Source organism: Triplophysa dalaica, chromosome 18 (assembly GCF_015846415.1).
Source record: "Triplophysa dalaica isolate WHDGS20190420 chromosome 18, ASM1584641v1, whole genome shotgun sequence".
In the NCBI taxonomy this organism is placed as follows: domain Eukaryota; kingdom Metazoa; phylum Chordata; class Actinopteri; order Cypriniformes; family Nemacheilidae; genus Triplophysa; species Triplophysa dalaica.
This window is the reverse complement of record NC_079559.1, coordinates 18,598,229-18,617,800: the sequence shown is the minus strand read 5'-3', so window position 1 is coordinate 18,617,800 and position 19,572 is coordinate 18,598,229. Positions and strand designations below refer to the sequence as shown.

General features: G+C 37.2%; 1 protein-coding gene across 1 annotated transcript in view; it reads left to right on the top strand.

The window, feature by feature from the left end:
• acsl2 (acyl-CoA synthetase long chain family member 2) overlaps nucleotides 1-19,572 on the top strand; it is a 32,721-nt gene that overhangs the window by 8,634 nt on the left and 4,515 nt on the right. Inside the window, exons 2-15 of the mRNA XM_056772484.1 lie at nucleotides 1,232-1,476; nucleotides 2,147-2,261; nucleotides 2,720-2,784; nucleotides 2,877-2,978; nucleotides 3,647-3,746; nucleotides 3,870-4,048; nucleotides 4,344-4,376; nucleotides 4,831-4,882; nucleotides 5,048-5,121; nucleotides 5,483-5,560; nucleotides 18,353-18,487; nucleotides 18,573-18,707; nucleotides 19,162-19,257; nucleotides 19,355-19,427. Coding sequence (XP_056628462.1) covers nucleotides 1,234-1,476; nucleotides 2,147-2,261; nucleotides 2,720-2,784; nucleotides 2,877-2,978; nucleotides 3,647-3,746; nucleotides 3,870-4,048; nucleotides 4,344-4,376; nucleotides 4,831-4,882; nucleotides 5,048-5,121; nucleotides 5,483-5,560; nucleotides 18,353-18,487; nucleotides 18,573-18,707; nucleotides 19,162-19,257; nucleotides 19,355-19,427 — 1,480 coding nt within the window. The 5' untranslated portion in view covers nucleotides 1,232-1,233. The remainder of the gene's footprint in view (nucleotides 1-1,231; nucleotides 1,477-2,146; nucleotides 2,262-2,719; nucleotides 2,785-2,876; nucleotides 2,979-3,646; nucleotides 3,747-3,869; nucleotides 4,049-4,343; nucleotides 4,377-4,830; nucleotides 4,883-5,047; nucleotides 5,122-5,482; nucleotides 5,561-18,352; nucleotides 18,488-18,572; nucleotides 18,708-19,161; nucleotides 19,258-19,354; nucleotides 19,428-19,572) is intronic.

Sequence of the window (19,572 nt, the reverse complement as noted above, 5' to 3'; positions counted from 1 at the left end):
TCAGTTCAATAAAAATGGCCAGTGAAATGACAAAATTCCACTCGGGTCCTTAATTGCTCTTCTGAAATCAAAGTACATCTCTATGAATAGGTCTTTTCACAATGATGTAACTTAACTTCCGCCTTTTCGCAAAGCAGTGTATCATAACATGAGTCTTGCTACAAATAATAATAATAAGAAGAACTTCTGTTTTGCCGTCGCGCTGGAATTTAAGAACAGTGAAAAAAACTTACTGAACATGTATTCAAATACTTATCTTAGCACCTTCGCTAACACAAAAAGAAAACAAAACCCTTACCTTCATAATCAAACAGTCACTGTTCAACAAAGAATTTGTATGCTATATCTAGCTTTGATCTTGTCATAAGCCAAAATTTGTCATCAAGATGTTTTTGTGGCAGCTGTGCAAGGACTTGGTTAACTCCATTCTGAGGCGCTAGAGGAAGTACCGCTACACTGCTTCGTGGCAGAACGGAAGTTGCGTGACGTCATGTGAAAAGGTCCTATTAATGAAGCCTCTTCACGTACAGGATAATCCATAAAACACATGACATTTTAGTCACTGAAATCAAAATGTGTGCCATGAGTGAACGTATGAGGTATACCGCTTAAGCCTTAATAACGAGGAGGAGATCAAAATAATTCTTGTTTCTTTACCAAAAGAAAACTCCCGACTAGGCTAGGTTCGCAGAGCAAGTTATTATCGTACCAGACTCTTGAGTATAAGTGACCTCTCTTTTTGAAACTGGCATGACTTACCCCGCTTACTCGAGTTTGACACACCTTACATTCTGAAATGAAAAACCCGCAGTTTCCCTTTTTCAGGGTTAATATACTCAGCTTTCACTAAACCTTCTTTCTGAAGTGGACACCTGCAGTTATTTACGTCATAGCAGGTCCACAGTCCTATCTACGTGAATGGGCTCATTTCACTGGAAGGCGTGACTTCCTTCGCTGGAGCGACCATATTGAGTGTTGCATTCCTCCCGTCCGTGTAATGGCAGTAGCGCATCTTGTTGTTAATATAGCAATCTTTGGTTTGAACAATTCATTTCATCCCAGCTGTTATAGAGGAACAGTTTTTGTGCAGGTTTGAAAATTTTCAAATTTAGTAAAGTTCTGAAGTATGACGGAAGGTTAACAAAAACAAAACAAAAATTAAGACTACGGCCCAAACGACCATATTTGATAATAAGATGTATTCTCTCTCTTTGTGTCTTCTCTCATTCAGCTATGCAGTTTCAGGAGTGGTTACGTTCTCTTCGTTTCAGTGGAGATGTGAAGTCTGAGGTGGACAATCTGAAGAGCCTCCTCCCCACTCTCCCCGTGTCCTTCTCTCTGTCCTCTCTCTCCGTCTCTTCATCATCTCTCATAGGTTTAGGAGCTCTCGCCTCTCTTACAACCTACTGGCTGGTGACCCGACCTCGACCCATCCTGCCTCCTTGTGACCTGCAGGCCCAGTCCATACCTGTACAGGTAAGTGATCTGATTGATGCTAGCCAGGCCACAGTGTTTTTCAAACCCTCAACAGTTTGTGGGCATCTACGCCCAGAACAGACCAGAGGTATATTTTGCAATTCATTTAATCTCATTCAATTCATAAAGAGAGTTTTAAACCTAATATATATACAAAAAAATGTCTCGCCATGGGAGCTGGTATGGCCTAAAACACACAAAACTTTTTCAATCTTACAAAATGTAAGATTGTATCACAATTTAAGTCACTTCTGAAATAAGCAAAATTTGGACAATTTTAACTTGCAAATGTAAATGTTTTAAACAGTAGTCACGTTACATGACAGCACGTGGGATCCAGTTATTGTTTTGCAAATTAAAACATTGTTAATTGGATATATTTGCATTAAAATGGACAGAGGGCGTTGCATTATGGGAAACTTTATTCTATGCGATGAAATTGGTTGTACACAGATTTTTTTTGTTGTGGACTGAAATTGATTGTTGAATTGTGTCTCTAACGTCATGCACATTTCTTGAAAAAGTGAGTGGTTTACTATTCCTTTTTTTTTAGAGAGTAAATTATTTCTAATTTTGTACTATAAGAGATACCCATGATGCAACAATACTGGTGAATGTTATTACTAATTTTGCATTTAATTGTGTGTGTGTGTGTGTTTTTGTGTTTCAGGGAATGCCGAGCTGTAGGCGATCAGCTTTACTAAAAGATGACAATCTACTGGAGTTTTATCATCAAGACACTAAAACAGCTTATGACATGTTCCAGAGAGGACTTGGAATAGCAGGTCTGTGTGAACAAACAAAGTTTCAGAGACCATTTGCCATGATTTTTCCTGAACCACAAACGCTCTTGCCTTTTCTTTGAAGATTTAACAGTTGAATTGACTATTTCAATTATGCGTACTGGTAAAGGCAGTTAAACTAGATCAATTCAAAGCCTCCTTATTTTTCTTTCATTTATTTATCATGGTGCTCTGCAAGCCATTTTTTAGATCAATATTGTGTTACAGCATATATATCTCTTGTACTTTTGTTGGAGTTGTGTTACCATGAAACATCAACAGCACTTATGCTGAGAACAATTTAAAACCCAAACACAAAGCAATGTAGGACTTCTGCCTACAGCACCGTTCAGTTCAGCAGTCAGAAAAATGTTATATTGAACCAATCAGAATGAATTACGACTGAGAGGCATATACTGTACTGTGATGACTAACAATATTATTGTCATGGTGTTGTTCAGGAGATGGCCCATGTCTTGGCTTTAGGAAACCAGGAGAGCCCTATCAGTGGATCTCCTACACTGAGGTGAGAACATTGCATATGTCAATTGACACTTTTACTACTTGTTCAAAAGTGTAACGCAAGATATTTTATTGGTTATTGTAAATCTCTTACAGGTAGCAGAACAGGCACAGGTGTTGGGATCAGGTTTGCTAGCGAAGGGTTGCAAACCAAACCCTCAACAGTTTGTGGGCATCTACGCCCAGAACAGACCAGAGGTATATTTTACAATTCTTTAATCTCATTTAATTCTTAAAAAAAGTGTAAAAACTTATATAATATTGACAAGAAATGTCTCCCCATGAATGTAGCCAAGGAAGCTGGCATGGCCTAAAACAAACAAACAAACAAACAAACAAACAAACTCATTCAATTCATCCTACAAAGTTGCTTACAAAAGTAGTAGGATTATAAAATCTTTTTCCACACAAAATATAGGATTGTATCACAATTTAAGTCACTTCTGAATGAAGCTGATTTGGACAATTTGAACTTTGAAACAAAAGGCAGATGTTCTTCCTATTGCAGCACAAAATATGTTCTTCGGAAATTTCAACTTGCATAAAGAGCAAAATGGGGACACATTTATTTATTAAAAATTAAACTTTACATTCTCAAATTAATATTTTTTATTTGAACCTTTTCCTGGAAGAATTATACTGCTGATGTCATTAATGAAATCGATTTTTATCAATTATATATTTGTGATCTCGCACTTCTGGACACCACTCTTATTTAAAACTCTTTTCACAAGCCTGACAAATCATATCTGGAAGTTGTTTGTGTTGTCTTTAAAATTCACAGATTTCAGATTGTACAAAACTATGCATTATTTTGTAAATATTTTGGTAGTTATGTTATGTTTGTCTCTCTCTGCTGGTGGCAGTGGGTCATTGCAGAGTTGGCCTGCTACACATTCTCTATGGCATTGGTGCCGCTGTATGATACACTGGGATTAGAGGCAATGGTTCATATCCTAAACCATGGTCAGTATGATTGACAGCCATATACTCTAAATTCTATAAAATTCTTCTGCGATGTTTGATTGATTTTATAATAGCATCACTTTCTACTAGAAATAACACTATTCCTAAAATCTTTCTCTCTAGCTGAGATCTCTATGGTGATTTGTGATAAAGAGGATAAAGCTGAATCTCTATTAAAGAACAAGGAGAAAGGAGTGACGCCCACTCTTTCTTGTCTGGTGCTTTTTAACCCTTTTAGCGACGCCCTGCTGGAGAGAGGGAGAGAGTGCGGCGTGGAGATACTACAGCTCTCACTCATGATGGTAAGTACAGTAGAAATACAAAATCTAAATTTGGATCTCTGTCATGTTTAAATTGAGATCTGTAATTAATAAAAGATAAATATACAGAAAAAAGTCTTCTTTGGTCTAAGTTTTATTTGAACATCACATCAAAAACATTTTAGAGCATGTAATTTGCAGTAATTACTTTTGGGCCTATTTTGTATTTCATATTGCCAATGCATGTTTGGTGAGGGCCTTAAGTCTACAGTTTTGATTTTTTAATAAACACAGCTATTGAAGATGAGCTAAGACTGTAGTTTTGTGTGTATTGCAGAAGCTGGGAAGAGACAATTTAAAGCCACCCGTGGTAAGGGCTCAATGTCAATAAAATAACTAAATGATGTTAGAATATTTTTGCATACTGTACAAGACCAAAATCTAGTCCTGAGTATAACTGTACCATAAGCACTAAACCTAATCCTTAAGTAAGATGGGCTGTCCAGAGTGTCGTTACTAGGCTATAGGATGTTGTTTTGGAGCAAAATTTGTTACACAATTTACTTTCTTTTACAACATGATTTGTATATGTGATAAAAATTAAAAATGTATTAATACAATTTTGAATTGGGGGTTGGTCCACGTGAATCCCTTTTTTAATAGTAAAATTAGAAATTAATGTAATTTTTTCTATTTTCCATTCGAAATTGGAAAATACAACTGTTTTACTTTTAATAGACAATGATTTGCTAACAAATTGCTATGTTTTAACACTTACTTTAGTTTTCGCTTCTTTTAATGTTTGTTTGTGTGTTGTTGTTTAGCCCCCTCAGCCACAGGACCTGGCTGTGGTGTGTTTCACCAGTGGGACCACAGGTACTGCTTCCTCCAGTCCAAACACTGCTCAGCACCAGCTTTTGATCTGCTGAACGAATGATAGGCTAATCTAAATTAAGCCATGTTCGTTTTGTTAGATGGTACAAAAAATGTAGCTGATATTTAAGTCTAAATGTAGTTATTTTGTTTACTGATGTCTTGCAGGAAAGCCTAAAGGAGCTATGATCACCCACGGCAACATCGCCTCCAACACCTCCTCTGTCATCAAAATCCTTGAGGTCAGTTTCTACCGCTCCTTCTTTTCTTCTGTTTTCTCTGTTAATCTTTTATGTTCTTGGATATTACTGATAAAAGCTTCTCTGTATAATCCTGTTGCGTTACCTGTATTTGGTAAAATACATTTCTTTAAAAGAAGAATATATGTGAATTTAAGCCATATACTGCACAGTAATTATTACTTTGGAAGAACATCCCTGAAATGATGCATTCAGGCTAATTCAAATAAGAATGATTTGAAAAAAGGTTTTTAAATACCTCTTTCATACAGTTTGTTTGTCAAAAAAGTCATTTCATAATTGATCTTTTCAGTGTGTGGAATTATAGTTGTTTAGATCCTGTTGTTTTGTATGCACACGGCAGGGCTCCTTTGTGATTCGTCAAGAGGATGTGTCTATCTCGTATCTACCCCTCGCCCACATGTTTGAGCGCATGATCCAGGTAACCACAACCTTTTAGTGACATTCTATACTTATTCTGCACCTTTTTGTCAACAATATCATGACAAGACATTAACCTCCTATAAGGTTTTATAAATCTGAGAGAAAGAAAATGGATTCAGAAGGAGATAAAGATTTTACCCATTCCCATTTGATTGTGTTGTAAGGGAATAAATAAAGAATTAATAATAGTTAGTAAATAAATATTGATAGACTTTCATGTCATTAGGCTGACCAAAGGCAGGGGTTCTTAAACTGAGGTCCGGGGACTTCCAGGGGTTCAAGTCTACTAAACATGATTGTCTCATTTTTTATTTTTGCACTTTAGTTCCTTTTTTCGCACTCAAAGTGAAAGTTGCTACAGTAAAGATAGATTTGAATTGAAAATGTCTCTTCGTGGTTAAATACATTCAACAAGTGTAGGCTACTATATACATTAAGTTGGAAAAAAATCTTAACAATATAACATTTATTAATAATCGAAGTTTATATGTTAAGTTAAACATAAAACACATATATGTATTTTAGAAAGGGGGTCCCTCACAAAAGATTAGTCTTATTTGGGGGTCCTTGGCATCATAAAGTTTGAAAACCCATGTACTAGGGGTTTATTAATTGGTCAACTAAAGTCATTTCTATTGCAAAATAGAGTGCTGTTCTGGGGGAAAAAACACTTCTGCAAATCGTTTCTTTTGCAAATATGTACCCTAAGTGATACAGTATTTGTTCATAAATATCATGGTTGATCATATTGTCTATCTGGAATTTTAAATTTTGATGCATGTAAAGAAAATTTGGTAAACCTCATCAATGCTGTGCTAAGAGTTCCGGAGAGTACAGAAAGGCAAGAAAATGTGTTCTGTGACACTTATTAAAGTAAACAGACTATTTCATTGTTTATTTTTTTTATTAGACATTTACACAATCACTGCAAAAAATTGTCAAAGCAACTATCCTACCAACTATCAAAGACAAATATCTGATATTTCAAATATGTTGCTTTGTTTTTTCTTTTGTATTTTTCTTTAAGTAAAATTGCACGTTTTGATGGGCGCAGAATTGATGGAAATAAAAAACGTAGCGCAGTCAGTAACAGTCTGGATCTATCGGAAGTGCTCCATTCTCCAGTGCGATCAATACTGGCATACCCGTCTTGCAATCGATTGCACAATAATAGCGGACATCATTTTGAGTAATAAACTCTGTTTTAGTCTGGCTAAATACATTCTGATTCATTACTGTTACTACTTTTTGATTGTATCTGTCACCGGTCTCGGATTGGTCTGGACTCCGCCCATGTTCTTCATGTTTGTGATGAGAAGTCTTGTCACACGTGCCGAAGAAGGTCAGGAACACGGGTATGAATACTATGCCGTGGCAAGCCCCAATAAGAATGACTAGGAACATGATTTTAAAGAAGGTTCTGAAGATGTAACTTTCGGCAGCAGCAAGCACGATTACACCCGCGATAGTGGACACTGCGCCTTGTATTACTGGGTAGCCCAGATTATAGATAGCATCTATGGCTTTGTCGTTCGCTGAGCACTCCTTACTTGACACAAACGCATAAGATATATGAGCGGAGAAGTCCACCGAAAAACCAATACAGATAATGAGAATTATCATGGATACCGAGTCTAAACTAACACCCCATAATGCCATGAAACCAACCACACCCACAAAGACGGATGCAATAGCAAATGTCACCCACGCTGAACATATCGGATTTGGGATCAGCAAGAGCGCAATAAATAACATTGCACATGTAGTGACTATCACGTTTTGGATTGTGGTACTGACAATGACTGCATATTGGTCAAAATAGATAAACATAGGGTGGTACACGGTTAGATTAATGGCCGTTGGCAACTTTAGACAATTTTCCGCTGTTTCTCTGAATGCTCTTAGCATGTTCTTCTCTTTGACCGCTGTGCTGATATTCAGAGTCTGAATGAACATACGTGATGCAAGAATCTGATTGTTAGTGATGTTAACATCTTGATCAAAATCGTAAGAACTGCCATACTGACTTAACATAAAGTCAGTCAAATTTGTTTTGAACATTATTTCATTATTCAAATGTAAGCCAGCTTTTTTTCCATACTGCATGTACGCATGAAGCCAAGAAATCTGTGTGACTTCTGAATGGTTAGACACCTCTGATAGATTCTTAAAATGTTTCAGACACTTGTCAAGGTCATCGCGAGCAGATGAATTCCAGTATTGGAAGTGTTCATCTGTCATAACTAACATGACGTTGGGACCATAGTATTTAAAAAATGTATCTTCATGACCATAGTATTTAACAACGTATGAGCTGTCCGCAGCTAAATTTTTCAGTTCAAGCCCTTCCTGTAGTTGGAAACATCCGTAGATGCTGACCGATAAATAACCAGCATAGATCAGGCACACAAAGACCTTCACCCAAGTTTTTGTCAGAAACGGTCCATATTGCTTCTTAAAAAACAAATCCATAGGCGTTTCTAAATCAGCACCTGTGTTTTCATTATAAGCACCGCCAACGCAACAAATGTTACCATTAGCGTTGTCAGCCGTGGCTTTAGGAACTTGCATACAGGTCAGCCAGTGTTTATTGCCTTTCTCTCGCCTTCCATTCAGTGCAAGACAAGCACCAAAGAACGTGATGTTAAAGAAGTAACAGAAGAGAATAGCTGTACTAGCGTACAAGCAGAACGATTGTACTGAGCGGAACGGCGTTGAGAGACCTATGTAGAAAGAGAGCACGTCCGTCAGCGTGGTGATAGTAATGGACACGGCACCTTCTTTATATGTTTCTGCTAAGCGCTCTTCAACTTCTATATCAACTCTAGTCTTCTGCCAGCAGGAAATCATGATGAACATATCGTCAACTCCAATACCTGCAAGACAGAAAATGTTAATGTGTTAATATAACCTGCGAACAGAGGTGGAAAAAGTACAAAAATATTACACTTGAATACAAGTACTACTTCTTTGATGAAATTAAAACAACCAATGAAAAAATTTACTCGAGTAAAAAGTAGTTTGTTTCAAATTCAATAAAAAGGCTGAAGGAGGTATTTTCCTGTTCTGTGCAACACCATCATTAGACATAGTGCCTCATTTTATATATTAAAGCATAGTACAAGTGTACTGCAACAAACACATTTTTTTGTCTCAATTTTTAAGCCTTTTTTTCTTTGTGAATTATCAATGGTACACGGTGCTAAGTTTCAGTTGTGAAAACACATCTAAAATGTTCCACGCATGGTTCCACGTTTGTACGGAATGAGAGTAATTGTGATGATTGAAAATTGCAACCCGGTCGTTAACATGGGAACATTTTTGCTGTTGATCGAAGTTAAAATGAAACATGAATGCCAAAATGAGTTGATGTGCTGGGGGTGTTTTTCAAGTACAGAAAAAGTTTTTGAACAAGTGGACTATGTTGAACAAGAGAAGCCAGCATGTTTAACAGTGTAAATAAGTCAGAATGCATCACATAGCACGAGACCCGATCTTTAATAGTCAACATTTGTTGCGTAGTCCTTTTTTTACCTTATTAATTGTGTCAATTTTAAGGTTTAACTTGGGCTCACCAAATTTAGTTTAAAGTTAAGGTTCTAGTCTGAAATTTGAACACATAACATTGCCAAAAACAAAAACGACGACAGCTGTAGTAAAACACAATAAAACTAGCGGACTTCAAGGAAACCATCATCAAAGATGCTTGCAGTTACAGCGCACACGTTAAATCAGTTATTAAACTATTGTCTTTTATTGGTATGGATTATAGTTTGGATATGTGTCTAAAAACGTCTAATGTAGGCTATCCTCATCTTATCAGGACCTTGAGAACAAGTTCAGTTATATTTCATGTAAAAGTTAGCCATAAAAGGCGATCGTTTCACTAGATAAGACCTTTATTCATCGTCTGGTATCGTTTGAAGCCCTTTGAAGCTGCAGTGAAACTGTAATTTTTACTTTCAACCGTTTGGAGTCCATTGAAGTCCACTATATGGAGAAAAATCCTGGAATGTTTTAATCAAAAACCTTCATTTCTTTTCGACTAAAGAATCAAATACATAAACATCTTGGATGACATGTTGGTAGTAAATAATGTTGAGAAATGACACCTCTGGCCATTTAGTTGGGTTGTTTGTTCAGTCACAGAGACCCAATACAGCTTGGTTTTTCTATATATCTTGCTCTGTTGAATGAAAAAAGTGACTGTGTAGGCTATACTGGGTCAACACTATGCATTTTTTTCCACCACGCATACTCCGCCCAGGTTGCACCCCCAGCTATAACGCGACACCGACCAAGTCTATAGGCTTGTTCAACTTCATGCGGTGCCGCAAGAACCGACAGGCGGACGAGATCACTTTACTTTACTCTTGCGGTAATGTGATGACATCTGCCTTTTGGTTCTTGCGGCACTGTATGAAGATGAACACGCCTTATGTCTGATAATGTCACGAAGTCGCCATGCAGTTTTGTATCTCCCGCCCCTATTTGGACATCTCTGCAGAACCTTTTATGGTATGGTTTATGGTCTGCAGAACCTTTTATGTGAAAATGTCAAACCTGTTTGTCTGTCTTTTTTACGCAGAACACAAAAGTTGTGGCGGCACCCATTCACTTGCATTGGTTTTGTGTCAATACAACCGAAGTGAATGGGTGCCGCCACAACTTTTGTGTTCTGCGTAAAAAAGACAGACAAACAGGTTTGACATTGACATTGCCGCCCCTGTTCGGATAACAATATTATTCAAAATATCGGTAACAGTTCAGTATTGGGGGCAATTCTCACTATTAACTAGTTGTTATTAGCATGCCTATTATTGGCATTTTGGCTGTTTATAAGTACATTCAAAGCGCATATTCTGCATGACCACACTGTTCATCCCTAATCCTACCCAATACCTTAACCTAACAACTACCTCACTAACTATAAATAAGAAACCGATTAAGATTTGTTTTAGGAAAAAAGTCATATTTAATGGTTTGTTAATAGCGAGAATTGACCTCTATACTGAAATGTGACCATATATCTTCTTTTGTGTTCTACGGGAAGAAAAAAAGTCATACAGGTTTGAAATGACAAGAGGACGAGTAAAGAATGACAAAAAATCTTTTTGAAGTGAGCTATCACTTTTAAGCATCAAACAAATATATTTACTTGGATAAAATTCTCAGCTGAATTCATAAATATTCAGGTAATGAAAGTGCGATGGACTAAATTTGTGTACCAAGAATCAGAAAAGGGACGGTGGCCACTGTCATGGAAAATGGTGTTCCACAAAGCAGCAGCAATCCAAAACTGACTAGCACAGCCATCCCAGCAGAGAGGACTCCAGCCACAGCAATCCACACTTTTGTCCTTACACAGTCAAACCTAGAGGTAGCAGAGAGATGCTATAGTTCAATACATAAATGTGTTCATTTCCCTTAGAGCTTAATTGCTTGACTGTATAATATACCTCAGACAAAAAAAGACTGCAATGCTGATGGCCAGACAATATGTGATTGAGAAGAGAGGAATCACAGAGTCTAAGGTGGCCTCTAACTCCACTTGTCTAGACTCTGATGTAAAGTAAGACACACGCACCTGTAGAGACTAAACATTCAGCACAGAATTCAGTTCTCAACTTTAGAGATTCTCAAAAAGAAAACTCAAGGTTTACAAATGATACCTGAAGCACAGCACGAATATACAGTACTTCTATTAAGTTCTTATACACTCTAAAACCAATCCGTAAAAGTATATACTACTGTATTAATTTGACTGTATTCAATTTTACGGTTGTTTTACCTGTATTTGACATTTTTCGCTGCATTAAATCTTGTTTTAAGCATTGACGGAAATGTCTGTAAAATACAGGAAAATGTACTGGTAATTTTCTTTTTTCTTTATTTTACAGTGTACATTAGTGCGGTTAAGTGAATGAGAAAATCTCATTTACTTACCGATGTGTTCTCTGAATAATTTGAGAAGAATTCCAGGAAACCTTCGAGCCACTCTGTGTTTTCCTTTTTGTTTTTGTCATTTAAAAAATAAAAAAGCCGGACTGCTTTCGCAGTGGTTATATCTTGGCTAGACTCAACACCACCTAGACTCGTTCCCATGAACGTTCCATTATGCATGGGATACTTAATAGATACAGAATTAATTTCACTAGAGTTGTAATTTATTATGTCTAAAATTGGATTCGACATACATTTTTCTTTCCTGCGGGCACAAAGTTTTTCAAAAGTGAGGTTTAAATTTTTTACTGTTCTGTCCAGATCAATAATATCCTCAAATAGTTTGGCTGTTAATATGTTTGCTCCGTTTACGTCCATAATGATCAAAGAGGCGTACGTTCCTTCAGACAAAAGCCGTAAAAGAGAAAACTCCTCAGATTGTGGGAGATGTTTCCTAACAATCTCCCTCTCGAGCTTGGCAGGTCCATTCACGGGTGTGAACTGATCTTCGATATTATTGGCCTCCAGCTTCGAAAGAAAGATGAAGCCAGTTCCAAGAGCCGACATTACACACGAAGCGAGAAGAAACACACATGGATAGCTACCAATGATACGACCAAGCTTTTCAAAGGCAAGAGACAGAGGCCTTTCAATGCAGTTGAATTTACACTTTGGCATCGTGATTATTTGTTTGCCAAAAATCTGTTAAATTCTGTCAAGGTCCGACAGCAATCACGGAGTAAACTGAAACTGTGCGTGGCCCTCATTTGTAGTTGGGCTGAATGTTTGGTTACTTGTTACTACATGTATTTGCATGTCATGATTCCCCCAGTAATAATAAAGGCTGTTTATTTTAAGCATGTGGTTGGGTCATCCAGCCCTGCGGGTCCCACACACTAGTGCAGATAGTTCAAACATGCCAAAGTGTGACACATTTTGAATGTGAATGTTCATCGTAACTATATCTGCTACGATCACTCTATTCTTTATCTTGTTTATGTGTGTGCTTTTCTTGGCCATGACGACTGATGACATTGTCTTGAAAGAAACAAAGAAGAATGAAGCCAGCAGAAACACAGACAGAATGTCAGTCCAATGACTGGATTTTTTTTCAATCTTACCCCATCACAGACCAGGAACTATATATTGCAATATTTGGGGGTTTTCCCCTCACTTAGTCATGATGGCGGATTGTTCGAAACATAATAATAGCACGAGAACATTTGTAGTAATAGCCACAAATATTGTGTCAAAATGATGGATTTTTCTTTTATGCCAAAAATCATTAGGATGTTAAGTAAAGATGATGTTCTATAAGGATATTTGGTACATTTTCAACCGAAAATATATCAAACCTTTCTGCTTTGGGGTTTATCTACTCTCAGCAACGTCATTACAGTGCAGTCTAGTGTTAAAAACATATAAATGTATTTGGTCTTGGCAGAATAGATCTGCTTCTCTGCTGCTGTGTCGGCGGAGGACGTTCCGAAACTTGCTACTCCCAATTCGCAAGTTGCACAAGATGGAGCACAAGGTGAGCGTTTGGGACGCCAGAGTCGGCAGAGTAATTTCCGGTCGTATAACATGCACTGTATTGGAAAAGGAGGATTTTGGGCTGGCAAATATGTGTGTTTTAAGATAAAAAGAAGTTATAAATAAGCGACATGATGGATCATCTTTACATTGCTGAGCACTTTGTTAAGCCAAAACCATAGACATAATAAATGTCAACGGCGTCGCCATACTAGTGAGGGCAAAAGTGCACGAAAAGGCCACTGAACCAATGGGAGAGCTGCACGTTTTCAGCACTAATAGTACAATCACGTTTACATTTCCGAACATATTTCAATGGTTTACGATGTAAGTAGAGTACAACATCAGTTGCATCATATCTGTATAGTTATAGCCTACTTTAAAGTTAATGGTTGTCATAATGAAATGTGAAATCCAATATTTGTGCCTGTTTCTCTTGAGAATCCATTAGATGGGATCATGTTCAGTGATATGTTAAAGACAACACAGGCAACAGAAAAAATAAACTCGTTATAGTAGTCGAGAATAAAACACAGACATGGAGAGATTGTTTTTGAGATTTATTTGAATCATCGAACAAAACAGCCAGGGTAAAATAGTTTAATTTACGTATTGAATAAAAACAAATGTTTTTCACTCTAGAAATGGCTTTTTCTGTTGTAATTTTAGACATTTTTAAAGATAAAAGATGTTCTTTTATTAATCCGGTAAAACCGTTACAGGTAGTGTATATCACATACATGAAGAATGAAGTATGGAGTACTTTGCAGTAGAGACAAGGATTTGGTTTGAGAATGCTCGGTCTTTGACCTCCTGTGAATGAAAGCAATAAAAGATTAGTTAAAGAAAATAAGAAGCACTGATGTTCAATAAAGTAGATAAAAGAATGCAGTACATGCCTGGCAGACACCCCGACATCTTCCACAGCCAGAAGAAAATCAGACAGGAGGAAATAACACATTTGTTTAATGAATATTTGACTTAACCCTTGAACACAAACCCCTTGTGAGAGCACATTGCCTTGTTTTGTAAAACAGAAATTCCACATTCGGAACCCACTCTTCCATGATCATGAAGAACATGACCAGGAAGGGCATGTCCTTTAATTTAGAGGTAGTTCATGGCACATTGATAAGAATGATGACCAAAGTGTCAAACAGTTTCATCATTTGGCAGATAAATGTCTTAAACCTGCAACCAATTCACTCTTAAAACTCAACTCAACACAACTTTATTTATATAGCGCTTTTTACAATTTTCATTGTTACAAAGCAGCTGTACATGAGATACATTGAATACAAGAAAAACAACTAAAGGCATATACCTGTAAAAACAAGAAAAGGTGAAAACAACAAAAGACAGACATACAGATGCTCCACACACACAATATGCATACATACTTACACACATTGAAATAGACGCACACACTCGCACACACGCACAGTGAAAGCACACATAGGAGAGTGAACCACAGGTCAAAATTAAACGGAATATAAATTCTTATATGCAATATTAATTATGTCTAAATTCTAAAGCAGCCCCCCCGGCCAGGCAAATAGTGCAAAACAATATGCAAACGGTGGCGAGGAACCCAAAACTCCAATCGAGAAAAAAAACCTGAGGAGAACCCAGGCCCAACCGAGGGATTCCAGTTCCCCTCTGGCAAAAGCTGCTGCCTCTGCACAAGCTCAACAGTGCGTGCACAACAAGGCTAAATAAAAAATAAATAAACTTGCGAATAAGGTAAATTATAGATTTAAGATTATCATTAACAATCTAATAGCATTTGAAGTGTCGTAGAAAAATCGTGTCAAGTGGCCGCGTCCAGCTCTATCTAAGAGCTCTATCCTCTTAGCTCTTTTCAGGTCATCGGTTCCCATTCTCAGCTTTGCCATCAGGTCTGGGCATGAACTGCATCCTGCGGTAACCTTGGAACAAAGAGACAAGACTGGCTGAGAGTAGAGTACTGTTTTGCACTCTTTGATGCAACAAGTACATCATTTGGGGTTGGATGTGTTCCTGGTTCCGGTTGATCTAAATAATGCAGCCTAAATCCTCTGAGGATTAATATTATGGAAGTGTAGTGTATGCAAGATTAAAAAGATGCGTCTTTAGTCTAGATTTAAACTGACAGAGTGTGTCTGCCTCCCGGACAGTGCAGGGAAGAATATTCCAAAGTTTAGCCGCTAGATAAGAAAAGGATCCACCACTTGCACTTGATTTTGAAATTCTAGGTATTATCAACTGACAGGACGCCTGAGAGCGTAATGCACGTGGAGGTTTGTAATACAATAGAAGTTCATTCAAATACTGCGGCCCTAGACCATGTAGGGCTTTATAGGTAACCAGTGCAAGGTTGACAGAACCGGGGTTATATGCTCATACTTTTTTGTACGTGTAAGAACTCGAGCTGCAGCGTTTTGAACCAGTTGCAGTTTTTGTAATAGGCCTGCAGGGCAACCACCTAAAAGTGCATTACAGTAATCTAGTCTTGATGTCATGAATGCATGAATTAATTTCTCTGCATCTGACAGTGACAGCATATGACGTAGTTTAGATATATTCTTAAAATGTAAAAATGCAATTTTACAGGTGTTGGCGACATGGCTCTCAAATGACAGATTACTATCGAATACAACGCCAAGATTCTTAGCTGACGACAAGGATTTTATGAAGCATCCGTCAATAGTTAAGCAGTATTCTTGGTTGTTACGTATGGCGGTTTTTGGTCCAGTAAGTAACACTTCTGTTTTGTCCGAGTTCAGTAGTAAAAAATTGTTACTCATCCAGTTTTTTAAATCAACTATGCATTCCTTTATTCGATGGAACTGCTGGGTTTCATGAGGCTTCGAGGAAATATAAAGTTGAGTATCATCAGCATAACAATTAATTCCGTGTCGCTTTATTATATCTCCTAGAGGTAGCATATATAATGTGAAGAGCAGAGGCCCCAAGACTGAGCCCTGTGGTACACCGTACTGGACTTGCGATTTGCGGTACACATCATTGTTTATTGCTACAAATTGAAAACGGTCAGATATAAAAGACTTAAACCATTTAAATGCTATTCCATTAATGCCGAGGTACTTTTCGTAAATTTCTCCCTAAATTATAAACACAACCCCAGCATACAGGTTTCAACCTGTCTTGGGAGGCAGGCAGCCCGGCTGGCAGGCTGGAACCACCTTTTGCCAGTTGGAGTAGGGCAGATACTAGGCAGTGACAGTGGGGTCACAATAACTAGTCATAAAAACCAGACACTTAGAAATAAATTACCAGGTTGTAAAAACACACAAACATAACCTGATTGATAAGAAGACCCAAAGTCTCAAACACTTTTCATCATTTGTAAGATAAATGTCAAAACCAACTCGCTCTTAGAAGAAGCGTACTCCAGTTAGGGACACATTTACACAGACTCACCCCACATATCCAGTGGGTGGAAGCAACAGGAATCAATGTAAGAAATTTCCACATTTCTGCTCACGGGACCCTTGATGCTAGTGCAGTGCTTTATGAATTGAGAGATTTGAGCCATTGTCTTTTAAGACAAAACACGAAGCTGGTTCTTATTACAGTTGTTAAAATAGGATATTTGTTTAAGCCTTGTTCAATGACAAACCAAATCGGGTTTCATCAGTTTCATGTGCGTGTAAATGGTCGTATATTGTGATTTTGAAAAGCAGTTCAGACACGTTAATGTTTGTTGGGCCTCTTAATAGTTAAACAGTTTTGGGAATAGTGGTTATAATGTAGCACCAATCATACCAACAATCCAGTGAGCTGTTAAGTCATTAAAAAATAAATAAAATCTGTTCATTGTTGCTGCTTCATTGTTTTTCAAGACATTTTAACCAGCAAAGCTTTACCGCAGATGAGGAACTATTAATTCTAAAACACATTTTTAAATAATGTTTGTGCCACAGCTGCCCTTGAACAGGTGATTATTTTGTTTCTTTGATGGTTAATCTATCAGTATGTGTATGATCCGGAGTCACAGTAGTATTTTTAATGTTAAAATATAATTGTATCCATACGTTTTCAAATGTACTGTTTTACAGGAAATGCAGAAGAAATGGTAAAGGCCTTTATTTTTCTGTAGATGCCCAATTACTGACAACAGAGACAATTATGTAACTAAATGCCAGCAAGAAAGCAAGCTGTTATAGAGACCAAAAGGAGACTTTTTATGAATTAATAACAATAAAATGTTTAGTTTTAAACAAGTTTTTGACAAATTAGTAAAATGTTTATTTATTTGTAATTTCGCACTGTATGTATAAAATTTTAATTGTAAAATTTGTTTGTAAATCATTTGGAGGTTAGTACGTTGAAGATTTCATTTTTAACCAACATGCCCATGTCCCATGCCCCCCTTTTTATCTGGTTATCTTATTTCCCTTATTACATTGGATTGGCACAACAACTCCTTTATCAGATCAAGGTCAGGTAAATGATCGACGGAATATGGGACTGACATTGAAAACTGATGGATATCTCTCCGTTATTATGGTGGAGAATGTCGAAGTGACTAAAGTGACTTAAACAGAACATCTCTGGAAACAAGTTGAGTCGCTCCTGCCCTTTTTTTCAATGACCAGAAGCATTTTGTTTAAGGCATGTATAAAAAAGGAATTCTATTAAATTTCCAATAAAGGTTTTACCAAGTTAACCATGACTAAGAGAAATGAACACTAATAACGCTGTGGTTTGAAAAGTGGATGCATGACAACTGAGCTTTGTCTCCTCTTCTCATCAGTGCCGTCTAACCGCCTGTGATGTTTGATATCCTCCACCACCAAACAAACTTCATTGATTTTTATAATATATGGGGCCAGGCTCTTGAGATTCTAATGAGTGTTTGGTTATACAGGAGAATTCATTAAAACTTGCTCCTGCAAATCCACCAAAAATCTCACATTTTGAATGCATATATTTTCAAAACAAGGTTATTTTAGTTTTATAATACTACAACTTTGAAAACATTTTCTGTTCATTCAATTCAAATCAAATGTTGACCTAAATATTATTGGCAAAAACTTAAGTGAAAAATGTATATATTGCCTCAAAAATAAACTGAAATAAGTTTAAAGCTCTAAAATTATAATAAACAAAAACTAAAATAAAAATGAATATTATTGCAACAATTTTTTTACAAATTAATTATAAAATTACAAAGCATTTACCAAAATTGCTTAAACCTCATCTAAATGAAAATCTAGAAATAAAGCTAATTTTAAATAATTATTTTAAACATTTAATATACATTTTTCATTTTGTGATATATATTTAATTTTTCATCTCCCTTCTTCAGGTGTCGATGTTCTGTCACGGTGCAAGAGTTGGTTTTTACCAGGGTGACATCTCTCTGCTAATGGATGACATTAAGACCCTGAAGCCCACCTTCTTCCCGGTGGTCCCTCGATTACTCAACAGGATCTACGACAAGGTCTGCGCGAATGTCAATGATGAATTTATGAACAGAAAAATGAACAAAGACCATTGTAGTGATTAAATATATTGATGTCATGTAGATTCTAGGCTCAGTTACATCTCCATTGAAAAGAGCCATTCTGCATTACGCCGTAAGAAGGAAACAGGCCGAACTGAGCTGTGGAGTCGTGAGAAATAACAGCTTGTGGGACAGACTGATCTTTAATAAGATACAGGTAAACTGCTCTCACATGACAATCATGCAGCTGTTTGAGACGTGAGAAGGCGCCCCCTTGTGGACACTTACAATCTGTTACATCTGTGAAATGACCTGAGAGAAAGCTAGTAACTTGAATTTTAAAGGGATAGTTCACCACAAATGAACATTCTGTCATCATTTACTCACCGTCACATTGTTCCAAACCTGTATACATTTCTTGGTTCTGCTAAACACAAAGGAAGATATTTTGAAGAATGTCAGTAACCAAATACTCCTTATACCATAGTATTTCTCTACTATAGCAGTAAATGGGGGATGAGATCTGTTTGGTTACTGACATTCTTCCAAACATCTTTCTTTGAAATCCTGTTATTAAATATTCATCATATTTGGTGTCTTTACAGTGTGTATATTAGTCCCTGGTCACCAACCCAGATATCTGAATCATATCTTTCTCACTCCTGCTGTAGGCCAGTCTTGGTGGAAACCTGCGTTTTATTCTCACCGCGTCCGCACCGATTTCTCCCACTGTCCTGTCCTTCCTCAGGGCCACTCTTGGTTGTCTGGTGAGAGACCTCACTTAAAATGTTAATATTGTTAGATATGTAGAATTTTGTGTATCTGAGTTATGTGACTGTCGGGATTTAATGTATCTGATTGCAGATTTTTGAGGGTTACGGGCAGACGGAGTGCACCGCTGGCTGTACCTTTTCAATGCCCGGCGACTGGAGTGCAGGTTTGTGCTCACAACACCTCCATCTGCTTGCTTGTATCATGTCTTTGGTGTGTTTGCTATGCTTGTCATTTTTGGATGTATATATTGCACAGTAGCTTTTCTGGATATACATATTCGCATGCAACATTGGCAAAAGAGTGTAGTC